This window comes from Scomber scombrus, chromosome 3 (genome assembly GCF_963691925.1).
Source record: "Scomber scombrus chromosome 3, fScoSco1.1, whole genome shotgun sequence".
Lineage (NCBI taxonomy): Eukaryota > Metazoa > Chordata > Actinopteri > Scombriformes > Scombridae > Scomber > Scomber scombrus.
In genome coordinates, this window is record NC_084972.1 from 21,817,385 (window position 1) to 21,837,601 (window position 20,217).

Consider the following 20,217-nt stretch of genomic DNA (forward strand, 5'->3'; position numbering starts at 1 on the left):
ACCAAATGGTTCTACCCAAACAATACAAATAACAGATTTTTAGAGAAGATAGCAGTGGAGGGGAGGCTGTGCACAAGGATTTCAGTCTCTTAGTTTTCTTCATATCAGATGACCTGGTTGTTGGTTGGGACTGACTTTGTACTGCTGCGGAAAATGCATCATCTGCAATTCACTTTTATCATGCAGAAACAAAGAGCCATGAATTGCATTTGACACATGTGCTTGCAGCAAAAATCTGCTGAGAAACTCTTCAAAAGCCTTGATTTACAGAAACAATGGATCCAACACTTATAATAACTAAATTATAATAAAATGTAAAGGCCTAATAATGTCCTAAAACTACAATAAAACTAGTGGTGGTATATAAACTAGGATTAAAAAGAAAAATATTCAGTCTGACAACAAAGAGTGAGCCATACAGCAGGAATGAAGAGAAAGAGCGGTTAAGGCACAAAGAAAAAAGCTTTTGTGAAGCCTGACAGTTCTAGAAACTACTGTGGACTCCTGAGCTTCAAACGCTTCTACTCTAAGGAGTTCAGAGTCTGACACTATTGGGGTAAAGTAACGCCTTGATCCCAACAGGCTCGGCTGTGTCGTGTTCAGGCTGCAATTTGAGTTTTGTTCCTTCCTCCTATGGCTGGTTATTTTCTAGATCGTTCTTATCATCAACAAATCTCGTGACTAGGGCCAAAGTAAGAATGAACTCATCCTACTTACAAGTATTGTCTGTGTATCAAAAGCCTCATATATCCTATTCATCTGTGCTATAAGCCTTTGTTGTTGTCCAATAACTATTAAAAAGACATCAATGAGCCATGCTGCTGCACTGGGTGACATATTCCTTTCCCCTTAAAGAGTGGACACATCAGTTGGTTTAGAAACAACCCCAATAATTAACAACAGTGTCAAGTTTTCAGTCTCTGGAGCATAGCCTCATGTAAGGCAGACACAACCGTGCATGTTCTGCTTAAAAAGCTTCACTGGTTTGTACTTGTTCTACATTGTAAATTGTATGGAGACTGAAAACATGATCGCTGTTTTAGTCTTTTGAGCTGTTTCTAAACCAACTTTAAAAATAATCTCCAGGACAAAAGAACATGTCACCCAGTGCAGCAGTGTGGCTCATGATATGTTTATCGTTTTTGGACAATAACAAAGTTCTACTGCACAGAGGAATAAGATATATCAAGCACACACACACAACACTTGTCAGCAGGATTAATTTATTGTTGGTTTGGCCCTGCACATGAGATTTGTTGACAATAATAAAAATATAGAAAATCACCAGCCATATACTATATATATATATATATACGTTCTACATGGCCTGAAGTAGTCACTTCTCCTAAAATGTAAGTTTATTGAAGGGTTTTTTCCAACCTGACTTGGGGCATCATGAGATAATGGATGCTGCTGGTGTCCTTCTCTTCAATAGAGGCAGGGTCGATGAGGTGACACAGATTTTGGTACATAATCTCTGTAATGAAGGGTGTGAAGGGAGCCTGAGGCGAAGGAAGGAAGAAAACAAATACACATGAGAGAAAAAAATAGGACAGGATGATAATTTGATGCACAATACGATAAGTTAATTTACATTTTCTGACATCAAGGTCTTAAAGTCAGAAGGAGCAATAAAATCAGCATAGTAAACATATTTTTTCTTCAGGTTTATCCTCAATGGTGCAAAAGTTCAAACAGAATTGTGTCAGAGAGAGGTTACTTCTAATGTGATTCTTCTCCATTTCAACCACGGCTAATTAATTTGTAAAGCTCACAGCTGATATGTATTGATCTTGGTTAGGCTAACTGGCTCTTGGCGTGCCTCCTGCCTCACATGCAAACATCTTCAATGTGTTAAAAATAAAAACTCCTACTGCTAATGCATTATTCATAGCCATGCAAGCTCATAACTCTCACACACACACATATCTTCCATACCGGCATTATTTCTTTGTGTCTTATATACACAAAAGCAACATTTCACCACAAGAACATTTCTCTCCATAAACCCTCACTCTCTCAGTCACACACACATTTACACACAGGAACAGTATGACTCACCATCAGCCTGCACATGGAGAACAGAACACTGAAGAGGGTTTCCAGCGCCCACAGGCAGTCCTCAGTGCCACTCTCTCCCTGAAAAGTACGCACGCACGCACGCACGCACGCACGCACACACACACACACACACACACACACACACACACACACAGTCAGTCCCTTCTTGGAACAGTGAAAAGAGAGAAGAGTCCAAACAGACAGTACATGTATTCGCAAATCATCCAAAAGTTGACTGGGAAGAGCCACAAACTGATTGCTATTAAGTGTCCACAAATAATGAGGCTACAATTAAAGCTGTGAAACCTACTGGTAGTTCAAATAATTGCTTCCAATGAGTAAATGAATAATTTATGTGTTTAACAAAACTGGAAAAGATCCAGGACATTAACCATGGGCTGCAACTAACGGTTATTTTCATAATTAATTAATCTAACAATGATCTAATCGAATATTCATTTGGCCTACAAAACATCAGAAAACAGTAAAAATGTGACCATTGCAATTTCCTAGTGCACAAAGTGATGTCATTAATTGTCTTGTTTTATCCAACCTATTTAAAATAAAAATATATATTCTATTTACTACAATGTTTCAATTAAATTATTCATTTTCTGTTGATCTACTACTAATATATTAATCTTTGCAGCTCTAATCATCTGTATTTATACATATAACTAATTAGACACAACTAGTACTCCTGATTTGTCATTCCTAGGACTCCATAAATTGGCCATCAGCAACAGAGTAAAACCTACACATTGCATCCTCCGTACATAAAAACAACATTAACCCTAAACAAGTTTCTATTCAGAGCTGTGATCTCACCTTGAGACGTCGTCTGTTGGTCCTTACGTACCAGTTGGTAAGCATGTCCACAAACTTGACCAGACGAGGCACAACAGTGTACAGGCGGTAAGCTGCAACAAGGAACTGCTGTCAGTTTATTCACACTGAATATACAAAAAGCACGGATGGATTTCAAGGTATGAAATAATCCGTTTCTTGGCCTCTCTTGCAAGAAAAGTGTAACTGTGTTTGTGTGTTCTCACCGTCCATCTCAGCCTTGAAGAACTGGATGAGCGACTGTGTGAAGGACTGAATCCATTTGTCCATGATGTTGTCACTCTGCTTCGCCGTGTTTTCATTGTACAGGAACCGAATGTCATCTTCCTACCACATTAAATACACAAGCACGTGCACACAAAAACACACAATGTGAAGGAGGCATAAACTCAAATTCACACGTTTTTACTCCTTTCACAATTTGATTTGATAAACAGAATAAAAAACACTCAATATTCTTGATGTGAGGAAGCCAAAACCAAGCATGAAACCTATACTGCACATAAGCAAGAAGTGGTAGCAGTAGCACTTTAGAATAAGATGGAGAAGTGTTGGTGTGCACCATCTACAAAAGGTGTAAAATTGGTCAAAATCAATGAGTGAATGGCTCCTTTTTGTCAAGAATCTGCACCTTGGTAAGGACACTCACTTTGTTAAAATTGTTCTCAGGGGATTATTTTTAATGTGCATTACAGGCAATCTTTTTTATTGCACCTAAATGCCTAGTTATCAGTTAAACAATGTCATAGAGACTACAAGGAATTACTGCATCATTTACAACATTATTTCATGGTATTCATCAAAAGTAATTACCTTTTTCTACCAATGACAAATAATTTAGCAAATAAATAACGGTAAGACATTTCTACACTATCAAACAAGTCTCTACTTTTTAGGTCAGGGGTAGCTAAAGGAACACTGCAGGATTGTGAAAGTAATACATTTTTTTCAGTTCATTATATATGTACCTTCTGTAGCCTTTGAACATTCTGCACCAGGAAGCGATAGGCATTATACCATGGCAGGAAGACATCCTTCAACACGTCTCGCACACCTTCCTCTTTGAAACGCAGGTTCTCTGCTCTCACTACAGGAGAGTTGATGAGGTACAGTCTGCAGGGAGAGACAGTGAAGGAATTGGTGAGTGTACGAGTGTGTGGCAGGATTGTATGTGAGTGTTCGCTATGTGTGTGAGTGGACCTACAAAAGTAAACGTGTTCCTGGTGAGGGGACAGAGACGCGTAAAAACAGAGCAGTAGTCTGAATAAACTTTGCAAAGCTGAGTGTAACAGTGTTGCCCCAGTTAAACATACACTTCTCCAGAGTTACTTTAAATGCCCTCTACAGGAATACATGGAAGGCAGGGCGACACTGGGCTGCAATGTTCACAGAGGACAAAGCACCCAGACCAAAAGAGCTGGTTCACAACGAAATAAAACAAAATCATGTAACAAATAACCTCAAGGTGAGAAAACATGTCAAATGCTATAATACTCAATATCAATGATTTATGATTTATTGTTTGTCTACAAATTCAACGGCACTGCAGGACATGCAAAAAAATATATATATATATATTTATATATACATGATAATGCAAAGTAATTGGTCGGCATGACATCTTGCACAAAGAAGCACTGGCTGATATACTGTATGGGAAGCAGTGGAATACATTCTGTGCAGCTATACTTTAAAGATTCAGACAAAGCATGTGGTTCAATAAATTGATTTTTTAAAAATGTAACTGTTTGACTAATGTTGATTTCTCTAATGATGATAGGGAAGTTTCAAGTCACTATTCAAACGTAGAATCTGGGTTGATCAGAATATATTTCAGTGAACAGTATCTCCCCTATCTTTTTTTTTTTTTTAACTGTAAACTATTGTGCTCCAGGTACACCAGCTGTCAGTAATGCCCCATTGAGCTTTGTTAAAAACTAGAACCAACACAAAGGGTTGTAAGTGAGCAAACCACGCACAGTGCTGTGAGCAATATCATTAACTGAAACTGCATCTAGCATCTCACCGTAGCACTGACAGTGCACATCAGCAAATAAAGCAAGCAGACCTGCGTTGCCTTAGAAAAGGTCACTTTGCTTCGCTTCTATATGTTCGACATTAAGCAGGTTCAAGATACCTCATGTCTGGCTACTGAAAGCTGAAAACTGTATTTGAAGCGGTCTAAATCTTGTCCAAGAATTCCAGCAACAACAATCTGATACTAACCCCTCTCCATATGGATGCTATAAAAAAAAAAGCTACTGAACATTATAAAAAGCTATTAAAGGAAAGCTGTGAGGCAGGCTGTATTTTATTAATACACATCTATTAGGATGTCAAACATGTCTGGATTGAATTTGCTTTACAAATTAGACTTACTTCAGGCTAAATGTCCACCTTGAATATGTACTGTACAAATGTTTGGCCAAAATCCAATTTACCAACAGCAAGCATCTTGGTGCAAATTAATATCTTCTCTCCATTAAAGCAAAATAGAGACACAATTGACATAACAATGACAGAAAATCTAAGAAAATAATATTATAATCGATATAATAGTCTATGGCAGGCATCAGTACACTAGGTTGAACAGGTTAGAAAATCTTTTATGATGATTCTGAAGGGGAACTGACATGATGATGCAAGAGCATGCAATGGGCCATGAGCAATTTTAATAGCAGTGCATCTAAGATACATTTGAAATAAATGCAGAGGAGACATAACCATCAACTGTTCAAATACTTTTTGGCACCTTATAATGAGCAAACAAAAACGCGGAGGCTTGTCATTCCAAAACCGGTACAGTCTCTACTTCAGTCTGTCACAGGTTCAATTTCATGCTGTCAAAATAAGTGTGGTGCACATAATCTATGTGCAAATAAGAGTTTTAATAAACACAAGAGATGTATTCTGTTGTGAATGGAGGCCATGAAGAGACACAGACTGTGGCCTTTCTCTCTTTATCTCTGCAGTTCATTCTTCATCAGTGTATATATGAACATATGGAGAAACTGCATAGTGCTTTATTCATTAGGACATATGGCCATGGCTCTTTTACTGCTCTGGGCAAAGGAAAGGAAAACGTGTGTATACACGTGTATATACTGAATGTGTGAGTGTGTGAATATAGTATGTAAAACTGAGACAGTTTCTAGTTAGGTTAAGATAGTGAATCAAACCTTTTAAAACCCTGCTTGCTAATAACATAAGGTAGATTAACACACACAACCCTGCCACCGGCAAACAAGCACTCATGCTTCAGAAACACACACACGCTCACGTTCAAGCACAGTGCTGACCTGAGGGCATCAGCTCCATAGCTCTTCACTATCAGTCCTGGATCCGGGTAGTTCTTCTTGCGCTTGCTCATCTTCTGTCCATCGCTGCAGGAATAAGACAGGCAAAGGCATTAATGCACATACACACGCATGCATGCACTAAAGTGCATGCTAGTAACCATGCACTTGGTATTCAAATTAGCCAAGTCCTTCCAGGTCAGCAGGCCTATGAGCACAGTGCTGTTTAGACCCCAGGGCTGAGGACAAGCAGCCCTATTGGAGAGCAGCTCCAAGGGCTAAATGTTGCAGCACAAATACCACACTGATCGTGAGAAGTAGCGGAAAAACTAGGAGATGAATGGGCAAGTGAAGAAGGACATAATTCATAATAATAAAAAAAGTTAGTAAAAAGGAAGGACAAAGAGTGAATAGAGAAGAGAATTAGGAAAAATGCAAAAGCAAAAAGATGTCTGAAGAAAATACCTTAAAACATGATAGGTAAGACTAGTAATAGTCTGATTTTTTTTTTAATTATAGAATTGGTGATATTCTACAGTAAAAAATACAGAATTATTATTACAGCTTTATCCTTTATTGAAAATAATTTTTTGCAACTAAAAAAAGAGCACAAGTCCATTGACTGACCTAGCAAGCACCAAACCGTTGACAATGACATTCTTGAAGGGCGGTTTGCCAAACAGGGCTGTGGAGAGCACCAACAGGGTGTAGAACCTACAGAGGATGATACAAAAATAATTCACAATGTTAGGGTAACAACTGGGGCTGAGACAGAACAATTCAGTCTTCTCAAGTGAGACTCATAAAGAGAAAATTTGTTTTTTAACTATTTGTTTTTGATTCAGTCATTTTCTGTTTATTTGATATTAATTCAGATAATACAAAACTCGTCTGCCTGAATCTCTCTGTGATCATCGGTCCATCAATGCTCTGCTCTTGTCAATTTACTTCAAAGAAGATAGCAGCTTAAGTCTGTGTCTCTATTCCTCATCTGTTACCCCATTCCAATCCTTAGCTTACCATCCCCTGGTCTGATCAATGCCTTCAGCGATGAAGTCTGCTGGGAAAGTGTCCTCAAACTCCTTCCTGTTTTTGAAGGGGTAGTGGGCCTGAGCGTAAGGCATGCTGCCGCTCTCAAACCAGCAGTCAAACACCTCTGTGACCCTGCGCAGTACACCTTTTCCACAGCGTGACGGGATTGTCAGACTGTCGATGCTGGACAGAGAAAGATAAAAACAAATAGAAAAGGACGATTGTTAAGACAGATGGCAGCAAGTACTTTGAACAGTTTGGTTTTATTCAAGGCTTTATTGGGGCCAAAGGAACTTGTTAAACATTTTTACACAATATAGATTCTAGCCCATAGATTTATGGACTTTATGGCTGCAGTCCAAAACAACTATTTTATAGTATTTCACTGCTGGGTATGAGGTGAAAGAAAAGAGCAGCAGTGTTCATGTTGTGCTGACACCCACTAGAATAAGGTCCGTTATTGCTTTGGGTCATACATTTCAGGCACAGGGATATGGATTAATTTACTCCGTATACTGACTTCCTCAGATTCAGCCTGTGAACAAAAATCATTATTTCTTGAGAAAAGTTACTCAAGTTGAGGAAAACAGATGAACCTGGCTTTTGTGGTGTAAGACTACATGATGTGTCCACTAAATGTACATCAAATCATCATAAAGACAGTTGACTGAACACATATATATATATATATATATATGTATATTTTCTTTCTCCAGCAACAACCTGCAACACGTTTATACAATTACAGGCACTCTATAAACTACTTTTTTAGTAATCTACCGTTGGCCACTAAAGCTGGCTTGCTGCTCTTAAGAGGGCATTTAAGCAGGAATTTAGCAAAAAGAGTCCTGCTGAGCATATTTGGAGCAGGTCAATATATCAATTTGCAGTGTGTTATGTACAAGATATACTGTAAATGTTAAAATGTTCATTTTTCTACAATCCAGGCAGAGCTATTATCATCAGGGGTTGGCTACTTTACCCCTTATAATGTGGACTAATCACAGTTTATCCATTTATTCCTACCATACACTAGAAGACTATGAAAGAGACTAAAGTCTGACACCCTCTCACATCTGAAGACAAAGTGTCATCATTTTGCAAAGACTGGGGATCTTGCCGGGTCACTATTTGAAATGTACTACAGCTAGATTCCTTTAGAGATTATTTCTCATCCTGTTCCTGGTGGAATTTTACAAGAGGAAAAACTGTCCAACAATGGAGAAGAAACAGAAACAGCTTTTGGCCACAGGTTTGTTCTGAAAAAAACAGCCAAAAAAATAGAAGAGAAGACACCACAGAGTCCCTGCCATGTTTACTATCTACCTGGTTTGTTGCTTCCTGTTTGGTACTGGAGATAGCACACCTATTGGCTGTTGACAATGTCAAAATCATTGAACGTTTTTTATAACTATGTAATTTGTAGTGAAACACTTCTACTTAACCTACTACAAAACCACAAGATTTCTGCATTTTCACTACATTCCTCACTCCTCCACAGTTTTTTCTTCACTTTGGCATGTTTCATTTTTCTTTAACTTCTAGATGTATAAATAGCTCTAATAAGTATTAGTGCTTTTCCAGTTTCCAGACTTGCACAAAAAACCTGAACATACAAGTTGAACACAGAAGCAGGATGAGGGGCGACCTCTTCCTCCCACATCAATTAAAGATGTCTAGCTCCACGGAAGTGATTAAAGGTAATCAGCGGATGAACAGCAGAAGAGTAACGTAATCTGTGTTCCACAACACCCATCTGGTTCAGGCAGACAGGTCACATTAGAGGGACAGGGCGGATTTTAAATGGATAAATGTATACACCAACACATGTACACACTGCATCACTAACTTCACATCACATGTCTGCCCCTGTACACACTGGCAGCCTGTGAAACTGATGATGTCACGCTGTCACAGCAGACACACACCGCTGAGTTCATGTTCGAGTGGTTTCCTGATAATCTGAGCTGCTGATCAGTGACTCACCTCTCCCGATGCAGATCAGTTACTTTGACTCCGGTCAGTTCCTCCAGTTCAGCCATTGACCCCACACAAACCACCTGATGAACAAGATCACACACAAACACACACAGTACATCTTCAGTATGGCTGTTAACTCAACAGTTTTTTTCTATGAATACTTTAGTCCAACAAATTCAGTCCCATTACTATTTCTCAGAGCCCAAGATGTCTTCACATCACTTTCTGTGTCTGACCACCAGTAAAAAAAAAAAATCAAATAAAATTTAATTTACAATTATATATGACAAAGAAAAGCACAAAATATTCATATTTAAGAAGCAAATATTTGTCAAATTTGTTTGCAAATGATTAAAAACAATTACCATTGTTGATTACAGTTACCAGCTGCTTTGGTAGTTAATAGTTTCAGCTCTAATCTAAGAAGCAATATCACAAGACAGCATTACCAGTTTACTTTGCAAGGCAGCTGGATTTGTGAGATCACAACAATTGGTTCAGACCAATCAGCTTCACGAACTCAGCTCCCTCGCAAGATAAGACGTTGATAGGCGGTGAAAGAGAGACTGTTCATCCAATCACCACCATCATCACAAGTATTTTTTGAAAGTCCCTGCCCTTTTCCAAACAGTTTCCATGGATGACTTCTCAAATGGTTTTGTATAACAAACCATCTGGTGCATCAGCTAAATGAACATTAACAAGTTCCTAAAATAGGAAAGCCCAAAAATACCCAACATTATGTTGTCACAGCTTCACAAATGTGAGGATTTGCTGCTTTTTCGTTTTTTTTGTTTTATTAAATCATTGCAAGTGAGTTAGTCTGATCAATTAATCTGAAGATATCACCTTGGGCTTTTGAAGATTATGATAAGCATTTTCTAATATTTACTAAAATTTCATTTGCATATTTGCATTTTAAAATTGACAATGGGTTAATTTGCTCAATGCAGTAAAAGAAAATATTACATATTAGAGGATGAATCCAACTTGTGTAACATTAAGGGACTTAATATACGACCAATATCCACTCTCCTTTCAGGTCTATCTGATCTCCACCAACTGCAGAGGGAGATATCTGGTACTTCAGGTGCTTAATGCTTCACTATGTTCACCAGCAAGTCGCTAACTTTGTCTGTCTGCCATGGGGTGCAGCGCTGATAGTGTACAAAGGGCTCACTGGAGCTTTTTTTTACTGAAAACAGCTGCCTGCTGTGTCTGGAAACAATGTTGATGAGAGCAGTTGGACTGAAGCAAACAGTTAAGCTTCAGGCCATAAAACCAAAACAATGAGCTTAAAAACACTTTTTAAAGTTGGAAAGTTGAATTTAAATAACATATTTCACATTACACATAGTCACTTCATCCACTGTTAAAATGATGAGGCTTACAGTATAATAATGCTGTCACATTTCTTAAACTGTTTTTTTTGTACTTGATTATCCCGACATCACACAACTTAAAAGTAGACCTAATTTAACACAGTTCCTGAGTAACTTTACCTTAGAAAGTATGGTAAGGTCAGGTCTCCTCAGAGAGTTAACCTGTAGGCTCTGCTCTAGTTTTACCATGGCACTAGGTAACATGGCCCAGATAGAGGCTGATCCACCATAGTGAGATTCAAAGAAGACAAGAAATATATCCAGAAAGACGGTGACAGAGGGATTCAGGACATAAAGAGACTATACTGAGAGATAGAAATCATACTGGCACACATGGACACACGCACGTGTATGGCTTTAGTTTTTGGTGTGATTTGCTGCTGAGGGAGGCACCAGGGAGCGCAAATGTTCTGGAAACAGTCACAATGCTATTTCCAGCAAGCAGGTCGCTAGCTGTCCCTCTTTCAGTCGGGGGACCAACACTTCATTTTTCAAACCCTCAAACAACCCAATTCCGACATCTCTATTAAGTTCAGTCTACTTCACACACTCAGCCGGGTTTGGCAATGAAAATTCATAACAAGGCGAACATTTACAGTTTGGCTGGTTTCTCCACCTTCCATCGATCTCTCCATCTGTAATTTTTTCCCACTTTCTCATGTCTTTCACTTCATTCATTTCCTGCACCAGCTAATTAATTGTGTACCGTTTGTCATGACACAGACAAACGGTGTGATCTCTGCAGAGTACAAAGACACATTAGAAGAATTAAGTACTCCATTAAAGCATCACAAGTGTGTGTTTGTGTGTTTTCCTGACCTCCTCAAAGTCATCGCTGACCCAGAGAGGGATCGGTGTGCCCCAGTAACGGTTCCTCGAAATGGCCCAGTCGCGTGCGTCTCTCAGCCAGTTCCCGAAACGTTTCTCACGAACAAACTCTGGAACCCTGCGGAGACAGAGAGATCATGATGTTTGTTCTGGTTTTAATTCTTTTCATAAATGTAAAACATGATTTAAATCACAGGGAAAATCAAGCCAACATGGAAGAAGGCGTCCATGTCCACTTTTGCTTGAAATGACACACAACAGGAACACTGCTGTCAAACCAATGAGTCACATTTAAATTTGATAGCCATTCGTAACCGCCGCTACTCCCTAGAAAACATTGAATTTAATGGGCAATACATTTTCTCTCAAGCATTTTACACATATTATTCCTTTACTAAGCATCCACTTCTTCCGTAATTTTAGCCCTAAAAATAAACTGCAATGCTCTTTTTTATGCTCAACTGCAAAGGTTAACATTCCCCCCAAGGCATCTTCCTCTTTCCTACCCCTTTTCTGCTCTCCCCTTTTCCTATTTTGCCAAGACCGATTTCTTGCTTTAATCCACTATCTCTTCCTCTTCCTTTCAATTTTTCTGTCCCCATCTTTGGCTGTGCCAGGCTGTGTTGCTCAGAAGAGTGCAGGAGGGGGGGTGTAAATCGTCGTCAGGATCCACGCGCTAAGCAACGAGTTCATCAATTCCCATTTGTAGGAGGCATTTCTATTTAGGCCCCTAATATATCAATTTAATGTTTTTTTTGCCACTGCTGCTCACCACCAACCCCCCCCTTCATCCCTCACCCTCCCTCCCTCGCTCTACTCATGCTAAATGTAGAATTTAAAGTGTGCTGTCTTGTGCTGGAGACGCACAGAGGAGCCATTTAACATGTACAAGCTTCTATAATAAGTCAGAGACACTGGGGATGGATACAAGAGGGAGACGGCAGAGAGACAGAGGTTGTGATCGGGGAAGGGACTAATTAAGAGTGTGCAAGAAGGCATAAAGGTAAGGAGGATGGGAATACTGGAAAAACAGAGGGATGAAAAGAAGACAAGGTCCGACTAATCTGGTAAATGACCGTTTACTAAACCCCTCCCTGAACAGTAAATGTCCAATCATAGCTTATCAACCTGGCTTAAATGGTGTGTTTATCTGCTACTGATGCAACCAGCTAATATTAGCATGCCTAGTTAACATTTCATACAGTAGAAACCTAGTTTTACTACCAAGGCCAAGAGCTGCTTTATGCTAGAAAGAAATAGCAGTCTGATATGACATTTTTCATTGTCATACCGACAATAATACTACTACAATTGACAGGTGTAATTGGAGCCCGACCAATACTGGATTTTTTGGGCCGATACCGATATTAGGGGATAAAAAAATTCCGATATCACTATATCTACCGATAATCATATATATACAGAATATATGCATAAACGATATGTAATAGAGGCATGATATTTTACAGTTCAACAATGAACTTGTATAAAATGATTTCAGTGCGTTTAAACAGTAAACTTAACTGGGAATTTAATAATCATGAATAACTAAGAATAAAAAGTTGATTTAGGAAAAAAGGTTCAAATATACATAAAATGCTGAAGAAAAACAATATCGGGCCATATCAGACAACATATACACAGATGCAGATATATCTGCAATATAGGCCAGTAATATAGGTTGACTGATATGTCGGTCGAGCCCCAAGCGTAATAACAGTAACTAAAGGGTGGCAGGACTAAGCGAATGGTAAATTGGGTCTGAAACAGGGACAAACATGAGAAAAGCAAAGGTCTTCTTGCAACATGAATAATCATACTCAATGCTTTTTTTTCTCCCTTTTTTTTCTCCCTTTTTCCAAACTATGTCTGAATTCAGGCACCAGTGGCTGAGCTTCCTGCCCCTGAAGATACCAGCTCCCCTGTAAGCGCTCATTAATTCAGTCATTAATTTATTCAGAGAGACAAACATCTGGAGAAATCAGTCTGAACTCTCTCAATAGACACTTAGCCTTCGTCTATCCACTGCACCATTTGAATAAAGAGATAAAATGAACAAATCACTTTGAGAATATGGTAACTAGCACTTTGCTATCTGAAGGGTTTCTTTTAAGCCTCTGATCAGCTAACATGAACTTTACATAGAGGTATTGAACTGTGTGGGGTTTTACTTTTTCTAAAGATGCTGATGAGCAGGCAGCCCTCCTCGACAGACATTCTGCCTAGGACCAAAACTCAAGTATGAAAGTGGTGAGTTTAATCAAAAAGAGTCTTTTAACAAAATCAAATAATTAGGGTCGGAGAATAAGCTTAATTAGTAAGCTGCATAAGAGTATCAGACACGCACCCACAGGGGGGGAAACATGAGTGTGTATACATGCATATTTTCTTGATCTGTTTGAAGTCCTGAATACAAAATTCATTATTATGAAAATTATATTATTCTTCAAACACACATTACCAGCATGAATTTTTCACCATGTCGACAGTTATCTCACTTTCCTTCACTTTCTAATCTGGAGCTAAAAAGATTGTCAATTTATTAGTCATTTGACAGAAAATTCATATACAGCAAGTGTGATAATTGAGAAAGAAAAAGCCAAACATTGTCTACATCCAGTGTCTCAAATGTGAATGTTTGCACATTTTAGAAGTCCTATATGACTTTAAACTGATTACATTTGAGCATTGGTAAGTTGTTTTCTGATATTTTATAGACCAAACGATTTGTCATTTAAAAATTGGCAGATTAATCACTATCAAATCGTTATTAGCTGCAGTCCTATTGGACTCAAAAAACGCAATAAGAGCTTAACATACTGTAAATTATTTTAATTTTAATAATAGTGTGTGTGTGTGTGTGTGTGTGTGTGTGTGTGTGTGTGTGTGTGTGTGTGTGTGTGTGTGTGTGTGTGTGTGTGTGTGTGTGTGTGTGTGAGTTTTCACCTTCCTAGCGGCTAGTCATTCATCTCAGTTTGACAGTCCCATTACCAGAGGCAGCTACTGTGGCTCAGAAAAGAGCACAGGGAGGACTGGGGGTAAAACCACTTAGCTAAGTCATCACGCTGACGCTTACTTTTACTGCATATTCTGCCATTACAATTAGCATCATGTTAATGTTTTCTATACAGCATCAGTCCCGTGTGCGCTATGGTAAAACATTTTGATGAGGAATTTAACCCCATTTTATACAAGTGAAAAAATCCTTGCAACAACTTGCATTTAAAAACTAATATATTCCCATATAAGATGATTCTAACCAGTATTAGCTAAAGCGCTCATGACAGTGACAAATAACTTAATAGGAGCATGTAGCATTGGTGCTGTAATTGTTTTGGGACCGAAACTGCTGTCGTTCTTGACATGGAGTATTTTCGACCACTTGTTTGGCAAGACGCTCACAGCTGCGACTTCAGTGTCACAGAGCACCGAGCTAGTTATCACTTGTTTCAGAAAAAGTCTTACCAGTAGCATTTTCCATTGTTGTCTAGCAGTTTGTCCACCATGTGCTCCACCCGAACAAACCAGCTGGGGACGGCTTTGTAGATCAGCGGCGTGTCAGACCTAGAAGTAAATAAACATGAACACATTAACGTAAACTACATATTGACTAATAAACAAAACCGGTAAAAAATTGAAAATTGTATTTTTAAGACAAATTATGATTAATAAAGCAAGCATTTGTTTTGGGCTTGAAAGCAAAGCTGCAGGCAATTCCACTAATTGATTAATCAATCAACAGAAAATGATTTGCCAATCATTTTGTTAATATATAATAATTTTTTGAGTATCTAAAAAAAAAAAAAAAATTCAGAAATCTCAGGTTCCAGCTTCTTATATGTCAATATTTTTAGGTTGTGGACTGTTGGACTAAGTTGCATCTTGGGCTTTGGGAAACAGTGACTGACATTTCTCACAATTTTTGACATGTTATAGACCCAATGACTACATGATTAATTGGGAAAATAATCTAAAGATTAATCAATAATGAAAATAACCATTTATTTTGTAAAAAAATTATCCTGAAATTTAGCTTCAACATTTTTAAACTGTGAAAAATATTTGTGTGCACATATTGTATATTTTTTTTAACATATTGTCCTGTTTTCTATCTGCTATTGTAATCATTTTGCACTTGTTCAAATTGTGGTTTGAGAAAATTCCGGGTTTTTTCCGTAAACACAGCTGAGGGCAACCATACAGATGCAGAGGGTTTAATAACGCAACAGTTTTATCTCTACGAGTCTGCGTCTCCTAGTGGCTTAGAGATCACATCTCTGTATATTTACTGAGGTTAATTAATCCTGCTCAGGTCAGGCTGCAGCTGCTCCAAGTGACAGAGTGATTTAGTCAACTCAAAAATTAACTGTGTGTGTGTGTGTGTGCGTGTGTCTGTTAGTTACGATGTGATAATGTGGAACCATGAGAGGTTATGTGTGGGTCATCACACTGACTTTTTGAATTTATTCTGTGCAGAGACCACCTGACCGACTGTACTGTAGTTCAACAGGATACTGCCAAGTTACTACACTGTCTTCTGCCACTAAATAAGGCTGCAAGTATTGGAGTAGAAAAGAGAATATTTAATGTGTGCAGGACTATTATATGTGACCCCTAACCCTCATCTCCAGAACATGGGATTATTTTACTACAATTGTTTTAAAGGCCCTCAGTAGAAGACTCAAAGTGAAGCTGTTAGTTTAAGTGAATTGAAAGGAGCAGCTCTAAAAAGGCACAGAGCAAAATTAATGTTACAGTTTAAATTCTATCCGTGTCTCACCTCCAGCAGAACGGGTAACTATGTTTGAAAGAGCTGGCGTTGACGAGGCGGCCATTCTCCTTCAGCCACTTGATGATGTTCTTGTCGGCGTCCTACACATTGAAAACCAAAATATTAGACATGATTTTCATACAAATGCTGGTTTGGCATAAAAAGAAAAAGTCTGAGAATTCATCAGTATTTCTGTTCATCTTTACAGAAACAATAAAGAAAAGAAAATAACTGAAGCTGAAAACCAAATAATAATCAAATTTGCAGCCTAACCTTTTTCTAATTAAGCACCGACTTATCTGCCACAATGCTCTTTGGCATATCACCACGTTTCTCATCACTTTGTATTTCTGGCATTCTAGCTGTGCTCGCCATTCGTGGACCCCATTTGCTGTAAGCTGTAGAGAATAGTTTCTTTCATTAAGCAAATACTTAAAAGGAATAAGTCTGGTAGTCATCTAAATTTTTCACACTGTTGCACTGGGTAAGATGTTACAAAAATGTTATTTCTCATGTCTACTGAAACCCTTACATGGTAAAAACTACTGCACTCCATTGGCAGTGTGATTTTAGCTATAACTATAATTAAAGCAAAACATTTGACCTATCATACCTTAACCTTTACCACTCTGAAAAATTAATTTTCTTAATTTTCTCCTGGGAGAAGTCCTTGAACACATCAGGGCTTTATGCTCGCCTTGAAGGAAAAACAAGGTCAATTCACAGGCAAGACCAGATTTCTGCTCCTACAGCTATGATAAATATAATCAACCAGGCAGGGAGGAATTGTCCATTTTGTCATCCAGCTCAGCATTTATGGCAAATATGCAATCAGCCCTGTGCCTTATCGCACACTATCTCATCTCCCTCTAACCATGCTCACAGTGCACTTCACCAGGAGCTCATAAATATGACTTTTCAGCAAGGTGCTCACCAGACTGTTGGTTGTGACCTCTTTGCTGAAAGAGAGGTTTTAACTTTTTCAGCCAAGAGTACATTTTGTCATACCTTGTTGTACTGAACATAATTCAAATATGAAATGACATCTGTAATGTGAAGAGATTCACTGGAACCTCACCTGCAACCCAATGAGAGAAACCAATCCTTTTCACCCGGTCGAGTATAAATTAAACTGACTCAATTTGTTAATCACACGTATTTGTGACTCTTTTAGAATCTATGTGCTACAAGGTATAATTTATCAGCAGCGTTACTGGCTCCAAAACAGTCACTTTATTTTTGTGTTTAATAATTTGACATACACCAGCAAAACTATCCCTACCAGCCTGCCTGCTGAGGAAAATAATAAAGATATATCAACCTAAGGCTCCATTCACGCAGCCATTTTATTCCTCAGTGGCACATACAGTACCTAGAATTTACTTACAGGACAAAGCAATACACAAAATACTAAAATAAATCTAATTTACTGTTGTTGTAGGGTAAGAGAAGGTTAAGAGACCGATAGATTGCACAGAAAAATATGGTTATAACAGAGGGAGACAAAGGAGAAAAACACACACCAGGAATAAAGGCAACAGGCAACTCACCAGAGAAAAAATGATCAATACATTTTGTTGTATGCACTCACTTCAATCTTTATTAAGTAACAGTGGGACAACACTTGTGTAAATGGTCAATAGTTTTGTCATCAAACATTTGTAATGATCAGGGGACATTGTCAGACAATGAATTATTTTTTCTGCTCTGTTTAAGTTGTGACACATCACAGCAGAACAAAGGTGTTTCTTTGTGAAGGAGGTCAGATCCTAAACTTAGATCACGAGAAGCAGCGGCTGCGAAAAGTGAGCAGCTGTAGCAAAGGGAATTGACAGAAATGGTGAAGAGAGGTGTAAAAGTGGGGTTGACTTGGCATGAAAGGAAGGAAGAAAGATACATTTTCTATTGTAAGGAAAAGGAATAAAGGAAGAGAGTGGGACTAAGAGAGGAGTGAAAAGGGTACTAGAATTAGGGAAAGCAGGAAGGATATTTTAGAAAGTGGTGTCCGGATTGCAGTAAGAAGGTCTGAGGAAGGATTGTAAAGCAAGCAAATAAATGAGGATAATGGGGTCAAGGTGGTGGCAAGGTAAATTATAGGAGTCAGTAGGGCTGGGTATCAAACCTAGGTTCTTTCTTTGTGCTAAGCAAAATGTATTCCTTCATTCAGTATCATTAACTGCCAGAAAACTGATATTGAGTGTTTTGTCAAATTACTGAATCATTATTAAAGTAAAGAGTTTTACAGATTTAGGCCAAGTTTTTATATGGCTGCTTGTATTTCTATATAATATTTTAGAACTTTGGCTTTTTTGTTAAAGAAACCAAAGTTTTGTAGAAAATAAATGTATATGAATATATATAGAAAGTAAGGTTTCAAAAAAGTATAATTTTAGTATTGTTACCAAAAACACTCAAGTGTCTTACCGGCACTAGCATCACAAAATTTCCAACGACACCCAGCCCTATGACTATGAAGGGTAAGGTAGGGAAAGAATTTTTATACGAGTTCTCCGTTCCTCGATGCTCGGCTGGTCTTCTCTGAGACTGCTCTGGATCCGCAGCTCCTCTCACTGCAGATATTTAGGCATCTTTGGCAATTCCAAGCCTCTGCTCCTCACCTTCCAGCAGCTTCCTGTAGGTGGCGATCTCCGCATCCAGCTTAAGCTTAATGTGCAGCAGTTCCTGGTAGTCTTGGAGATACTTGGTCATCTCCAGTTTGGTTTCACAGAGCTGAGCCTCCAGCTGAGCGATGACACCCTCAAAGCTCTCCACCTTATCCATGTGGGACATCTCCATGTCCTCTAGCTGCTGCTCCAGGGCGGAGTTGCGAGACCTCAGCCCGTCAATCTGATTCTGCAGGTCTGTCACCTGGTTGTGGAAGGTCGTGATCTCCTCTTTCATGGACTTCATCTGATCCTCAGTTTTGCCAGCATGTTCCTTGAGGGTGTCAAACTTGCTCTTGTACCACTTCTCAGCTTCTTGGACATTCTTGGCAGCGACAGCCTCTATCTCTGCTCGCATGTTACGCAAGTAGGCAGCGAGGTCAGGTCGATCCCCATCTAGCTCGGCGGTAATCTTAGCGTCCTCAATCTGCTTCCTGAGGTCAGCCACCTCTTCATCGTGCAGTTTCTTGAGGAACTCTATCTCGGCCACCAGTTGTTCTATACGCCTCTCCAGCTCAGCCTTCTGCAGTGTGGCGTTGTCAACATCCTGACGAAACTCTCTCAGGATCATTTCTGCCTCTTCTCTAAGGGCCAGTTCCTCCTCCAGCTTTAATTTCCACACTTCAACCTCTTCTTCAATGTAACCCCGCTCAATATCAGCTGCTCCCTTCTCATTTGTCAGGGCCTCAATCAGATCCCGCACCTCTTTAAACTTGAGTTCATATTCTTCTCCGATGCCCGAGGGGCCTCCTTTGTAGCGGCTTTGCAGTGCAGCTAGCTCAGCTTTAAGAGCAGCATTCCTCTGCTCTAGAGCCTGGACCTTCTCAATGTATCCTGCAAACTTGACATTGAGCTCCTGCATCTCCTCTTTCTCGTTGGCATGTTGCTGGTGTATCTCCGTACCCAACTCAATGGCTGTGCCACGGAAACCAGCACGTCCGCGGCTGTCGTATGAGGCTCCACGGCATCGGGATGGAGATGGGCTCTGAACCCTTACTCTGCTGCCGGAGCCGCTAACCTGCAGGCTCTTCTGGGTGTAAGATGCGGCTCTCATGCTGCCTACAATACTGGGTTTGTTTTTCAGTTGACAGAAGACCGGCTGCTCTCTCAGCTTCTCTTTGCGTTGCCCACGTAGCGACTGACACGCTCTAAGATCACCTCTAAGTTTTTATGCGGCAATAAAGAATGTCTCAGACAGCCTTGAAACTCACGCTTGGTGTTTACATATTTCAAAAGTGGACTATGACAGACTTTCAGAGAACTGTGGCTGCATGCCCGTTATTAGCTAACGCTGTACTGTTAGCGGCCACGCAGGTCGAGCCCACTCCCTGGCCTTTGCACCAGGATGTGAAATAGTG

At 39.3% G+C, this 20,217-nt stretch overlaps 2 protein-coding genes across 2 annotated transcripts in view; both read right to left on the reverse strand.

The window, feature by feature from the left end:
* iars1 (isoleucyl-tRNA synthetase 1) overlaps positions 1 to 20,217 on the reverse strand; it is a 55,956-nt gene that overhangs the window by 20,677 nt on the left and 15,062 nt on the right. Inside the window, exons 12-23 of the mRNA XM_062415636.1 lie at positions 16,206 to 16,297; positions 14,891 to 14,989; positions 11,417 to 11,543; positions 9,222 to 9,295; positions 7,224 to 7,418; positions 6,831 to 6,917; positions 6,207 to 6,290; positions 3,876 to 4,020; positions 3,114 to 3,234; positions 2,890 to 2,981; positions 2,062 to 2,139; positions 1,381 to 1,502 (exon numbers count right to left, since the gene is read on the reverse strand). Of these exons, the coding sequence (XP_062271620.1) occupies positions 1,381 to 1,502; positions 2,062 to 2,139; positions 2,890 to 2,981; positions 3,114 to 3,234; positions 3,876 to 4,020; positions 6,207 to 6,290; positions 6,831 to 6,917; positions 7,224 to 7,418; positions 9,222 to 9,295; positions 11,417 to 11,543; positions 14,891 to 14,989; positions 16,206 to 16,297 (1,316 nt within the window). The remainder of the gene's footprint in view (positions 1 to 1,380; positions 1,503 to 2,061; positions 2,140 to 2,889; positions 2,982 to 3,113; positions 3,235 to 3,875; positions 4,021 to 6,206; positions 6,291 to 6,830; positions 6,918 to 7,223; positions 7,419 to 9,221; positions 9,296 to 11,416; positions 11,544 to 14,890; positions 14,990 to 16,205; positions 16,298 to 20,217) is intronic.
* Positions 18,777 to 19,928, reverse strand: LOC133978158 (vimentin-like). The gene has a single exon (XM_062416519.1). It carries the CDS (start codon positions 19,911 to 19,913, stop codon positions 18,777 to 18,779), a length of 1,137 nt encoding a protein of 378 aa, XP_062272503.1. The 5' UTR covers positions 19,914 to 19,928.

Coding starts and splice junctions, on each gene's coding strand:
- LOC133978158 (XM_062416519.1), bottom strand. CDS start 19,913: ATGAGAGCCGCATCTTACACCCAGAAGAGCCTGCAGGTTAGCGGCTCC.